The sequence below is a fragment of the Adelges cooleyi genome, unplaced genomic scaffold, assembly GCF_023614345.1.
Source record: "Adelges cooleyi isolate 19-005CV unplaced genomic scaffold, UGA_ACOO_1.1 ACOO_flye_CR_arks_rails_tigmint_CR_PRNA_376, whole genome shotgun sequence".
In the NCBI taxonomy this organism is placed as follows: domain Eukaryota; kingdom Metazoa; phylum Arthropoda; class Insecta; order Hemiptera; family Adelgidae; genus Adelges; species Adelges cooleyi.
The window spans coordinates 4,156,303-4,170,253 of NW_026096053.1; the positions used below are offsets into that span (position 1 = coordinate 4,156,303).

The following is a 13,951-nucleotide window of genomic DNA, read 5'->3' on the forward strand; positions in this document are numbered from 1 at the left end:
AAAAAACCGTACTCGGGCCGCCTGTATATACATAATATTGATAGGTAGCTGTGTACATAAAATATATACTAGTAAGTCGTATAGTATTTATATGCATTTACTATCAACCTACGCGGGACAATGCCGGCGACGGCGGAAACAACCAGATTTAGCTTGTTTGTATAAATAGGTATAAAATATAATATATTATTGTACAAATAAATACCAACAATATGTTTCGAACACACCCGGGAAAATCTTTCGAGAAATTCGAGTATGTTACTAATCCTCGGTTTCCTTCTGTACGTCTCTATGTTGCTCTACATATTATAATAACCTACATATATATATATATATATACATATAATGTATATCCTCTGTATTCGATACTTAATATGTAAAACTGTCAGCCTTCTATATAAAATAAGATGAAATCGGAAATCATATAACTGCAGTCTATAAGAAACAAACAAACCCATTTTATAAATTATACATTTTCAAGTACACTGCAATTATTCTCTGTAAAACTAATTTATCGTTTTTTAACAATACGATATTATATTCATTAAAACACGAATTATTTTATTAGTGTACAAAAATATTGAATAATTAACTAAAATTGTATTATAATTTTTGCCAGTTAAACATACAACGAAAAAAAATAAGTATTTTTATCTTAATTAATTTGTCAGATCAAAAATATAAACAGTATTGTTATTAAATTGACCGATGTTGTATTTAAAATAGAAATGTCCATCTGCGCAAATATGACAACGAAACTATGATTATTATTATCTTAGTATAATTTTATATATTTAAATAAATATAACGATTGTAAATTAAAAAATAACAAACAGTCTATGAGTGATAATCAACAAACGATTTTACTATTCTATTGGTTAAAATTTAAACTAAAAACATTTTGATTTCTAAATTATTAAACTTTATTAGCTGAAGGTAAATTTATTTTATTTACTATCATATTCTTCATTTAATTTATTCATATTCTTATCAAAGACTTTTCGACGCCATTGATTTTGATGATGACACAGACATATTATTATTATGGTTTTCGCAGAAATGTAATATTACATAAGCAGCTCGCAGGCGTTTAACCCAAAATTACTCAAGTACACAGTCAATGCCGTGCTTATGAATATGCATAAATATAATATGTATATACCTATAATATTATCACGTTAACACAAAGTGATGCATATATAAGTACCTACTGAGTGTGTGTGTACGTGGTAGTCGGATTAGATACGGCGTCGAGCAAAATGGGCACGTCCAAAACATAATACCATGAACGTTATTTATTTGAAGATTTACCGGGAAAAATGAGTCAAAGATAAATTAATAATAAAATTGCGAGACCGCGATAATGTATGATAGTAATCGAACGCACTCGATGTGTGCTTGCTTTAGGCTTTACACTTTATATACTTAAATAAACAGCTGTAATAGTTATTTCACCGAAAACTGAGGTAAATAAATTAAAAAAAAATATATATACATGACATATTATAATTCTGTGAGTCGGATAAAATAATATTGCGAGGATTATTTATTTTAACAGTAAACGCTTGCAATATAGATGGTCCTCTTCAGGTAAGTATAAGATTTGCGATTAAGCGGTTGACGACCGCGCCGGATACACATATAGTAGTGGCCTTCGCGACATGCTTTTGATACTTTGCCAATGACATTAATATATTATACTGTACAAAAATCGTATGGTAATCGTTTGTATTGAGATATTATAATAAAACCGAAGATTGGCCGGGGAACGGCTGCTGGGCACGCAAAAACGGGCCAGCAGACAAGTGTGCAAAATAAAAATGAAAATATTACTCTGCCGCTTATTCCTCGTTCAACATATTATAATAATATAATAATAGTATTTTAAGTATGTGATTTCAAATGAAAAATGCGGGCATTGTATCTTATATTTTACAAAATAAAAAATTGTTAATTAAGTTACCAATTGCCTATACAAGTTTCTATAAAAATGTAATTTATTTTAGCAGTTTTATTGGTATAATTCGAGCGATAATTTAAGATTGATTTTAAGTTATCTTTTAGCTTTCATGTTATTAGATAATGTGTAGTTCATATATAATTTAAATATAAAGTTATTAATTTGTCGCTGGGTTGCTTCGAGTATAATGTATAGATAAATTCCGTTTCCCCAAATTTTGCTACGATTACTAACTTTTTAAGTAGGTAAATTAAATTTAGAACATTAAAATAGTATAATGGAAATAATGATAGGGAGCTGTAGTAGAATATTTTAGAAAATGTGTTTCGTTTTCCATTTTAATGTCAAAACAGTATTAAACAATTATGTATTAAATATATATATATATCTCATAAGAGCTAATAAGAGAAAAATATATTCTATTTTTAAAATAACTTTGTTTATGAGAAATACCACAATACTACACAGATTATCTAATTGGCATTTGAACTACCAAAATGATTAAAGTTGTACTATTTTTGTTTTAATTTATTAGTAGGTTTTTTTTTTTATAAAGTGTAGTAGGAATTTTAATATACTAACGGTTACAAAACAAAATGATACGGTACATATTATTTTCTTAGTCATAAAATATGCAATAAGGAAGTGATAAATTATGTGTTAGTTTGCGGAGTGGGAGCTAGTATATTATAACACTTACTACTTAGATGTATTTAATATTAATTATATCCGACAATTTACTATGGAAGTTTAAATATGTTCATTGAGTATTACATTTTGTTTTTCAATTAAAAAGCATTTACTAAGAATTAAATAATTCACTTTATTTATATTTCTTGTCTAGTATCTGAGTGTATAAATAAAGTAGATAATTATAGTTCTTAAACTGTTGATATGTTTTATGTGCGTCACTACTATTTTTTTTAAATAAATTTATCTTTAGCTATTAACATAAAATACATTTTAAAAGAAATATGCAACATTTACATACAAAGTCAAATGAAACTTAATAATTCGCCAATGAAACAAATGAGAAACATATAAAAACAGTATATTTAAATAAATAAAAAACGCGATTGATTCAATAAAAAAATCTATCAAATATATTATTTGCAAAAAAAAGTATTTTGTGGATTACAAATTTTCATTGTTGATTTACAATGTTCAAAAATGATTAAGGATTTAATTTAATTGCCAATTATTTGGTTTGTTTAATTTAGATAATATTATTAATAAAAATAAAATGATAATTTTGTAAATGTGACAAATTAATTTTGTTTAAACTAAAAATGTATTATTTTTTAAAATTTACAATGACAATTTTTTAAACATTTAATACATTGTCAAAATCTGTTGTAAAATGTATTGTTTTAATACATATCTCATTGTCAAAATCTGTTGTAAAATGTATTGTTTTAATACATATCTCATTTTTGAAAATTTGATGAATTCAAATTCTACATTTTACAAGTACTATTTGATTCAATATGTATAGTTTTTCCAAGTGTATCATATTATATTACTGTAGATTAACTTGCGGAGACCCAGTGACAAAATACCTATAACATATTTTGGCGATACTATGGTCAACGACTACCCAAAATCAGGAGTATTAGTACCGATGGTCACCGGTAGTCTGTATACAAAATACTTGGTTACTTACAACGCACTTAGTAAGTCCAGTGACCACCAGAAAGCGCCTATAGCTGTGGCCATCTAGTGGACCGTGCTTGCACTACGGTCGCTCTTTTCAGAAACTTGAACTTGTACCGTTCTGGACATACTAGTTTGGAATAATTCATCATCTCTCCCTGTTTCTCTGTGGCGTTTACCAATACACAAAGTCTATTAACAAGTCTGTTTGTTCATTTCAGAAATTTAAATCATGTAAATCTCAAACTTTAGACTGTTTAAAAGGCTTGCCAGAACCGCATGTGCAATATGTTAACATATTAAGATTGGAAAAAAATTCATAGAAATATTTATGCGAGGGTAGGGTATTGTGATATTGTGTGGATATCATTAAAATTTGGATTAAGCGAATCGGATAAGTATTCATTTTTTTTGATAAAAACCATAACCTTTCGATCAAGGCAGTTTCATGTATTGTATAGGCCGCGCCCATTTTCACATGGCCGTCGACCAAAATGTGGTACATGCGCCTCAGACCTACCAATAATGTCGGGCGGCGACTGTAATGTTTTTTTTTTGTCACCAAACACACCGGCTTGTATATTATCTACTTCATGTTTACTTTCTCCTTCCAGACCGTCTCGAAGAAGAAGACATCACAGACCCAACAAGAAAACGCTTGTTTATCGTTGAATTGAATACAATATAAAACAATAGCTGCTATGTTATTTAGGTACAAAATGAAAAAAAATACACGTGTTTGAATACCTAATATAATTTGTACTATTTTTTTAATGAGATATTTCATATTAATTTACATTTTATAATGGAAAACGCGACCTGCAAAGAATTTTTTTCTGACACTTTAGGAATTATAGCTAAGTATTTAAAAGTTATTCAAAATATATTTTATACCGCCTAGTTTTTTTTAAGATTTTCATAATTTAACACCATCAAGACAAATGTAGGTACCATTGCAATACCTTGACTATATACAATTTATAAAAGCAAAACGTTTAGTTCAGTATTATCAATGGTATTATGTACCTGTAATGTTATATAATCACACAACACTCATAAAAATATTATATTCGTTGAAGACATTCGATTTAAACTATTTAATGGAATAAGATAGAGTGCCTACCGAAAGGAGCAGAATTAGACAAATAGTTATATTTTATGAGTTATAATTAGAATTTAATTTAAGGTCGTTTGTAAAGTATATCATTATAATATAATATAATATAGCGGTATAATATTAGGTATTTATACTAACCTATAGCAGGGTCCATTTTTAGAGCAACAGTCGCCGTTTTCACTGTTTATATAGCAGTTGTTATACATGCTGTAAATAGTGAAAAGGAGATCACATGACCTACAACGATACCGCGTGGTCGAGGAAACACAGTTGCGACTACAGACATATATATGCCGGTAGGAGACAAGCGGTGTATTCAGCTTAGTTGCGACAATGAAATAATCAACAGTGAGTATTTATCTGAAGACCTTGCAATCTTTAGATAATTCAATCTAAACATTATAACCGTATAATTAAGTTATAACCGTCAGTTAAATAATGACGACATGGATAGATCCAAAAAATATCTCCAAGTAATAGCTCAATCTGTGAAAGTTTTAACACCTTTATACGAAATATAATTGTTTAACTTATTAAGAAATATCAAAATTCGCCACGAGATATATAATATATAGCTATTTAAGCTGATATTTTAACCATAACATAGGTTGATATAGTATTTTTTTTCATTATGCCTCTAAAGAACTTATGTTATTGAACAATGATCATCAAATTTCTAACACTAAAGTAAAATAGTTCTGAATTATAAAAAAATGTTATTTTTAAAAAATTGCCAGCGTTGGCCTAAATTTATTATGGTATTCAAGTTATTTATTTACTAATCACAAGTTTGTTAGAAACTATGAAGATTTTAGTAGTCTTATTTAATGGAATTTTCAGATTAAATTGTTTATTTATTTATTTTTTTTTTTTGAAACCCAATAGCAAACAAACTAAGTAGTAGGCTACTCTGCTCATGATTTTTTTTTAAATATTTCAAATCGTTGTAACCAATCGTAATTTATGTTATAGTTAAACTTAAAGTTAAAGTTATATGTTTAATATTGAATGTGTTTTAGCCGTTATGGACTAAAATATTATTAACTCGATATGCTTTGGATGTATCCATGTCTTTGATTTGTTTAACATACTTAACATATTTTGTCAGAAAATCAAATATATGTTTATACTATTTCCTTAGTATGCAATTATACATCAGACAAATATACTACTGTGATATTGTTCACCAAACCTCATCATTAGAAAATAATTGTATTTGTATACTACTAGGATAGACGCTAGATGTGTTTAGAGAATTCCCCAATTTATTAAACTGAATAATAGCATCCAAAAATGTTTACATTGGTGTACAAGCCGCTTTTGAGGTATCATCCGAGATAGTACATATGAGAATGATCACAGCTATGATTATATTATTAATATACTATTGCAATTTGTGTGTGGTAAAACTATAGATCGGGAATACCGTACAGAATACGAAACATGACCAAATCAACAAAAAGTCGTTCAACTAATTAAATTACTTTCAATTAATAACGACAAATTTCCAACGCCTTTTTAATCAAGATGAGATAGAATGAATATTAAAAAATACTACTCCACGCCGAATTAATAGCTGAGGGTCGACCTCGTAGTGTGTATAATAATACTTACAACAACGCGGCCTATCATTATAGTGTTAACAATATAATATATTGTACACGCACATATTCCGGTATTTAATCCCTTTAAAGAGTAAGTATACGTTTAACCTTTTCGAGGACAAACCTTAAAAAACTCGCTGTGCCGCCGGCATTATTATAACAATATATATATATTATCCGATATGAACTCTTGAGACCTACCAGCAGCCGACCATAGCTGCTGTAGATGACTCCCCTGTATGAACACACGTTTGTTACGGGCAGTGTCAGTATAGGTATAATATAATATAATATGAAAATAATCTCATACAGTTGGGACGTGCACGTCGACCAATGGCCGCATCATAAGGATGACCAAAACCGGATTGTTGGCATTCTTCGACGGGTCGGATAGGAATAGGTAATATATAAGAGAGTTAAACAATTATTTTTTATTTGATACCCGGCTTAAATTTATGAACATTCGGCTGGTTTTCTTGTACAGGCATTTCCTTCGTCTCTTCAACACACACCGACATTATAACATCTGTACAAAACATTAGGTACATTGTATTCCTTTATAATAAACGTTTCAAATCAAAAAACGTTAGGTTATCCCATTTATAACCAAGGCCGAATACAACACTATTAGGCTTACAGTATAAGTATAACCACATTTGTCAGCATTTAAATAAATATTAAAATGTTAGCATTGTTTAGGAGCGGAGAATTTGATTATAATACTACTGTTACTAAAGTCTCCGGTGTAGTAATTAGTAAAATAATAAAATAATATTATGTAAAAATGCAATTACGCTTAAAAAAAACCACACTGTTTGGATTTTATTTAATTTGTAGGTGGACAAGATAAGGCCTCCTATTTTGGGAATTAGTGAAATTTAACAAAATAAAATGGTGAGAGCCCCCAATACTAAAAAAATTGCTTGTGTACAAAAGTACAAAGTTACTAGTGGCAACTTTTAATTTATAAGGTAAAGTTATCATGTAACACAACCAGAACAAATTGAGACTGAACTATTGAGAATTTAACTGAAATCTAAAACCTATTTAAAATTGAAATTTTTGAACAACTTTTAGCAACTTTCAATTAACGACTTATAAGTCGTTAATTGCTTAATTGCTTATTATTTTAATGGTAATATTTTATTAACGAAAATAAATATAATTTGTAATTAAACGTATTATATTTAGATTTAATATGCTATAAATTCTATACTCCAAGGAATTGCGCCGAAGGTCAAAATCCAAAACAAAACTGCCAAAATGGTTTTATATTCCTCCCCGTAGTTCAGGCGAACTCGTAGACAAAGTTTTTATATTATTTGATTATTCTGAAGTCGTGTTATTTTTTTTTAAAGAGATAAATGACTTAATTAATATTCACATTGACGTTATTTTACTTTCTAAAGTATCACATAACAAGACAAAATATTATATTACAGCAAAATAGTAGTTAAGATATAAAAATTTCGTTCGCCCTATTCTATGTAGGTATTAAACAAAATTGAACATTTCTACGTACCGAGATAAACTCCAAAAATTGATTGCACTTTAAAAATATGACACAGCAGACACATTATTGACCATCGAATCTGATTAATATGTAGAACTTATAAAATGATATTATAATTTTTGTTAGCAAATGGTTGTACCTATCAACGATTGCTCGCAGACCACTAAAGCATCAATAGTCCGAATTATCACAAAGAACGATTCCGTGTGTTTGTATTATATTGCACACGCAAAGGAAAGCGTCGAATAACTTCTATTACAAAACGAAAACCTGATCATCATAGAGGAATTAAATGAACCCGCTCGACACACGATTTAAGTGTAAATTCAATTTTTAATAAACCATAAAGTAATTATGATTGAATTTGACGCACACACCGAAGGTGGAACCATACCTACTTTATTGCTTTGGCGAACAGGTCTGACATTTTTTTATTCTTTTATTGTACCTACCAAAATAACGCTATGGTTAGTTTGTATGTAACATTATAATAATGTAGTGGGGTATTAAATACCACATTAAATAATATACTTTTTAGGCATATTAATGCCTAATTAGTTATGATGCGTTACTATAAAATGCAAATTTTACTTTTACTATGTTTATTGTATTGAAACTGAGAAGGTTAGTTAGTATTGTTTGTTGTAGAATTATGCTATTTCCAACATAGTATATTATGTTAATAGAGAAAAAAATTAAGAAAGATATTTTGTAACCAGTATATTTTATCATAACAACAGTAAAAATTGTACAAAAACTTAAACTATAGGTATTCAAAGTGTACTCAACAACACCAGTGCAAGGACCAGGGTACTTCACCATAGGAAATATTGGATCTTAAGCTTTACCTAAATAAATGTAATTATTTTATGATCTACTGTCGGAGATGACTCCAGTGTTTTATCTAGTGCATTGTCCATACCTATATTTCAAATACATTTTTTTTTATAACATATTATATCTACTATAAGTAGAGCAAAAAATATTAAATTTAATAAACTATAAAAATTACCATTTTATCGCTTATTGACTTTTTAACGGAATAATTTAATTATAATTTAATCGTTAATAGCTTGTTAATTATTTATTATTACTATATTAATTAGTATTACTCGTTAGTGTAATGGTCAGGTCACTTTGAGTTAATGTTACGACCATGGCACGTAGAGTATGATTTACGCTTACTAATGTTTTGGGCAACTTAAAATTATTATATAATACTTATTTATCATATAAGCATTTACCAATTCTTGTTATCTGACGTTAATACTTGTTTTCAATAAGTATTAAAAAATGCTTTTAGTTTTTACTCTTTTTTAGTAGGTATCAGTTTATTCTTTTAGGAGGAACAATCAGTAAATGTTCAATTGTTTATCTTGTTAACCGCAGAGTAAAGTTATTGTCTGTGGTAAACGTTTATTAAATATATTAAATTTAATCAAACCTATCTTGACAGTCTTGTGTGTTAGTAAGTCTATTTTGGTGTTTTAACTACATTTTTCCGCTGCACAAGATAGTACTTGTTTGAACCTTGCAGTTCATTACATTAGTAGCGGCAACATAACTAAATACTTTTTTAATTATAATTACAGGAAATAAACTAGTGTGTTGCGTTTCCCGTAAAATAATATATTTTATTAATGCTTAGACCCATATGCACATTTTCAACAAAAAATAAAGCTATTTTTGAGTTATTTCCGTTAAAGACGATATGAAAGTTATGGTAATGCACTGTTATAGTTTTCGAATAGATTGTAAATGGCAAAATAAGAATTATTTTTTTCCCCCATATAAAAGGGGTAACATGAGATAATAACGATAATATGATAAAGAGAAATGGGTCAGTCGGGAAAGAAGAAATGCCATAAATTCTCTTTCAAACATTTTTTTTCTCTTAATTTTTTTTGCACTCTCTCTTTCGAGTGTACGTGCGAGCGCGCGATGATATGACTGAAAGAATCGCATAATATTATTATACCCTCTTAAGGTCACGCACATTACAAGGGTCACTTTAAACACTTTTTTTTTTGTTTCTTCGGGATAAAGGCTACAGCATATTGTATGTACGCGTGTGTACACACAAGTTGACCACATATCCTTTTATAGATAATATATTATATTAGGCATGTTATTATTTTTTGCCCATATAAAACGGGTACACATACCGCCTTGACCTACTTTTCCCGATGACGCCGCAGACTATACAAAGAATAATTGTGCACATTTACCCTTTTCTCGGTTACAATATGACAAAAAAAAATTGAACCTTCTACGGTTAGCTGGAGAAATTAGTAACATAAAATTATGATTTATCATCTGACTGTATTCCCAGAATCGATAATAATTATATGGATGTGTTATTATTCTGATTAACACCTAAGTGCCTCTAAACTATTATAAATACAGTATTTGTTTTATCTGTTTACAGCCTATATAATTGTACAATAAAGTTTAACTTGATTGATGAGACGGTCATTATATAACATATAAGAAATTGTGTCGCTTGGAGTGAAAGGAACATTTTATAAAACTATAGTAAGGGCCAAGATGTATAAAAGCGAGTGTTAGAGATGAAAGGAACAAGAAAATAACTGAAAGGAGAACGTTTAGATGGACACTTGTAGTGGCTAGGTTGGACAGAATTAAAAACAAGTATTACTTAAGTAGAAGTGGGGCTCGTATAACAGGGAAAACGAGAGAGAACAGGCTGAGATGGTTTTTTGGCATGTTGAAAGAATGGAGGTAAAGAGTTAGTAAAAAGGGCAAGAGATATTTGTGTGTTAAGAGTTTTGACGAGAGACAAACGATAAATTATTTAGTCGAGTTACACCATTTGTAGGGGTTTAGGTAAAGAAGAAGAAAGAGAATTTGGACCTTAAAATTAGATTATTTGATTTACAATAATTGAAACTAAACTGTTGTAAAATAAAACATGCATGCCCAGGTTGAGGTCATTAAATGGCAATATAGAAAAATAACAATTGGCTAACATTTTTTGTCAAACTTAATAGTTCATAGTTATAGACGGATGTAATATTTTTCCTTTTTAAATAAGTCTATACATTTGGGAAAATCATTGAAGACATTGGAATAATAAATTATACAACTGTAGCCTATATATCTACTTATCATAAATGAAGCGTCATGCTTTTGTTGAACAATAGTAAACCAATATAAATCATATTGGACATATAAGTCCAATATAAACCATAATTATTATTATAATACGGCGCACAGACTTGGAGTCATGCGCCTCACACAAGTTTCAAATGATTACTTGTTCTCATTTGCAGCATAAAGCAATGGCCGCTGTAGCGACTTCATGGAAGTTTGCGTGCGATAGTAATCGGTTATATCATCGACTTTGCTTTATACGGGTATGACGTGACATTTCAATTGATACGAGGTTAGCATATTATACATGTTTAATGGCAGTGGTAGAGTATTGGTAGTAATTGTATATTTTTACAATATTAATGTTGTATATTGTTAACGATGAGAGTTTGGACGTCATAATAATTGATGCTTTTAGGCAAGTCATTTATATGAACCCTCCACTGCACGATGACGCTAATCTATCGAACTCCCCCCTCCCCACCTAAACGACCAAGTGTTTATAGGTTAAGTTATTAAAATGTATAGAATCGATGGACAATGCTCTTAACTGATGCTTCTTTTAAAAAAATCCATAGAAAAACCGGTAGAATAATGTAGCTAAAATTATTGTTGAAGTTACATAACTATAATATAAGACATCACTCAATAAGACGGTAATGGTGACGTAAGACATTGGCAGCGGTTCATTTGCTTTAATACAATTATTTGAGGATTGCCAAAACGAATTGAACGAGACATATACACACGTTCTGTTCAACGAGTCAAAACTGCTAGCCACTATGAAGATAATACAAAAAAAAAAATTCAAACTTTACTAACTCTCGGGTATTCTCATGTCCAGGTTCTCTAGTACTTAAAGTTAAACTTATTTCCAAGTATATTTCTTTCTGGTTTTGTAACAATCATGGCTACCCGGTTGTAATCACATAGCAATCTTGACTCCTTTCGCAGTAAACGTTTTCTTGGACGTCCACGCACGATGCTTGTGTCCATATCGATTGGCGGCGCTGAACCGGTATTTATTTTTTATACATTGCGCCAATGAGTTATCTCTCAGGGAAGGAGAACGGAAAGCGAAAGCAAGGCGGAGGAAGAGTCAATAATAGGAGGCGGCGGCAATAGTGTGCGTTGATGTACAAAAGATGTGCGTGAAGGAAGTGGCGGAAGGGTGGGGGACGATCGCAGTGTATCTGATCATAACCATATAGTTCTAGTTGTTATGAGTTAAGTAGACCGCCAAAATAGTTAGTAACTCGGTTCTTAAAGAAAAACGCGGCACTCTGAAGATAGAACGATTGATGGGTACTTATGTACAGTGGTGGACATTGATACAAGATACAGAAAATCTCGATTACCCATAAATCACGGCGCGCCTATATAAAATTGCATCTCAATACAACTAAACATACTTCCAAAATTCCATTTACATTAGCAATACAATCGATCAAGCCAAATTAGACTTATCGATACATTTTGCCCATATCCCTGCTATGTAGGTACATAAATTGTATAGTTGTTTAAAGTACTCACGTGTGTGTGGATACTGCTGCCGGGAAACGGTGTGGGACAGCGTACTTGGACCGAACTACAGCACCGAACTTTTGCATATAATCACAAGTATTATATTATTATATTATGTGAGTGTGGCCGGCGAGTCCTGAGGGTCGCAGGCGTTCGTCCACGCGCGTCCGGGGTGCGAAACCGAGTAGCGGCGACGAAGGCGGCCGGCAAAAACGCTCTCACCGCGGACCCGCCGCCCCGTTGGAAGGGGCGCAAAAACCCAAAGGGGGTGTTGTATAAGACGTCCTCTCTCTCTCTCTCTCTCTCTCCTCGCCCTTGTATATTTATATATATATATAACATACACACGGCGTACGACTCTCACCGTCGCGCACACACACAAATGTACATTTTACACACGGGGCGATCGCAATAAAAATCTAAAACGTCGGGGGCCATTTTACGACCCCCTCACGGCTGCGGCGGCAACCCCCTTTTTACACTTTTTTCCTCCCCCTCTCCGCCGCACCACACACCCCTCTGCCGCGGGTTCAGTCGAATCGCCCGTATAGTACACCTATACACGGCCGCCCTTCCATATTTGTCGGCCGGCGAGCCGACGGGGACGAGTAAACGCCGTCTCATAGGAGAGACGGCTGTAAAAACGATGACGACCACGACCACGGGGCGACAGTGGGTTTTTAATGCTTTGGCCGGATACATGCACACGGTATTATACACAGTGTGTATATTATTACAATAGTAGTACCGCAGCACACTCATACCGCGTGTCTCTGCGCACGCACCCTCGCCGAGCACCGCACCCTGGTTGGACCGACGCCCATCAAAAAAAACCCGTTGATTTATGCAACGACACAGCCACCGCCGCCTGCAACTCCATGTACATACCGTATACATACATACTGTGTGTGTAGGTATATAGTCTTAGATTATATAAGTATTAGGTACATACATACCTACATAGCTCGGGCTGTGTATACGCTGTCACGCCTGTCACGTTTTCGGTTCTTCTCTTTGGACCGTCCGTCTTACGCGCGTCTCCGTCGTTGATTATCGCTACCGATACGACGAATTTACATAGGTATATACCATGCATATGTTTTTAGTATTTTATTTCGTATAGAATCCTCGTGACCGAGGTACACGACAATCTACAAAATATTTAATTAATATTTTGCGCGTGTGTTAATTATTTCAGAAGGAGACTAGCTACTAGTATATTATATAGTACTTGTTTTTTCTATTTAATACACCGATTCTCACCAATTAGTAATAATATGGAAAATAATATATTTTTTCTTTGTTCGAATTTTACCCAAAACGCTGTTATTATATAATCAAATCTAGTTTTGACAAATGACATGCAACATTCGGCTATTATACAAATGATTTTACAATAACCAAATTCATTCGGCATTAAACATCATTACTGTTACCGAATGCTGTTGTTGCAACACAAGACCAAA

At 31.6% G+C, this 13,951-nt stretch overlaps 1 protein-coding gene across 1 annotated transcript in view; it reads right to left on the reverse strand.

Moving 5' to 3' along the window:
- The window catches only part of LOC126840997 (uncharacterized), a 169,422-nt gene extending 156,782 nt beyond the window's left edge, over positions 1-12,640 (reverse strand). The window contains exon 1 of the mRNA XM_050577119.1: positions 12,495-12,640. Coding sequence (XP_050433076.1) covers positions 12,495-12,571 — 77 coding nt within the window. The 5' untranslated portion in view covers positions 12,572-12,640. The remainder of the gene's footprint in view (positions 1-12,494) is intronic.
- Between the last annotated feature and the right edge of the window lie 1,311 nt (positions 12,641-13,951).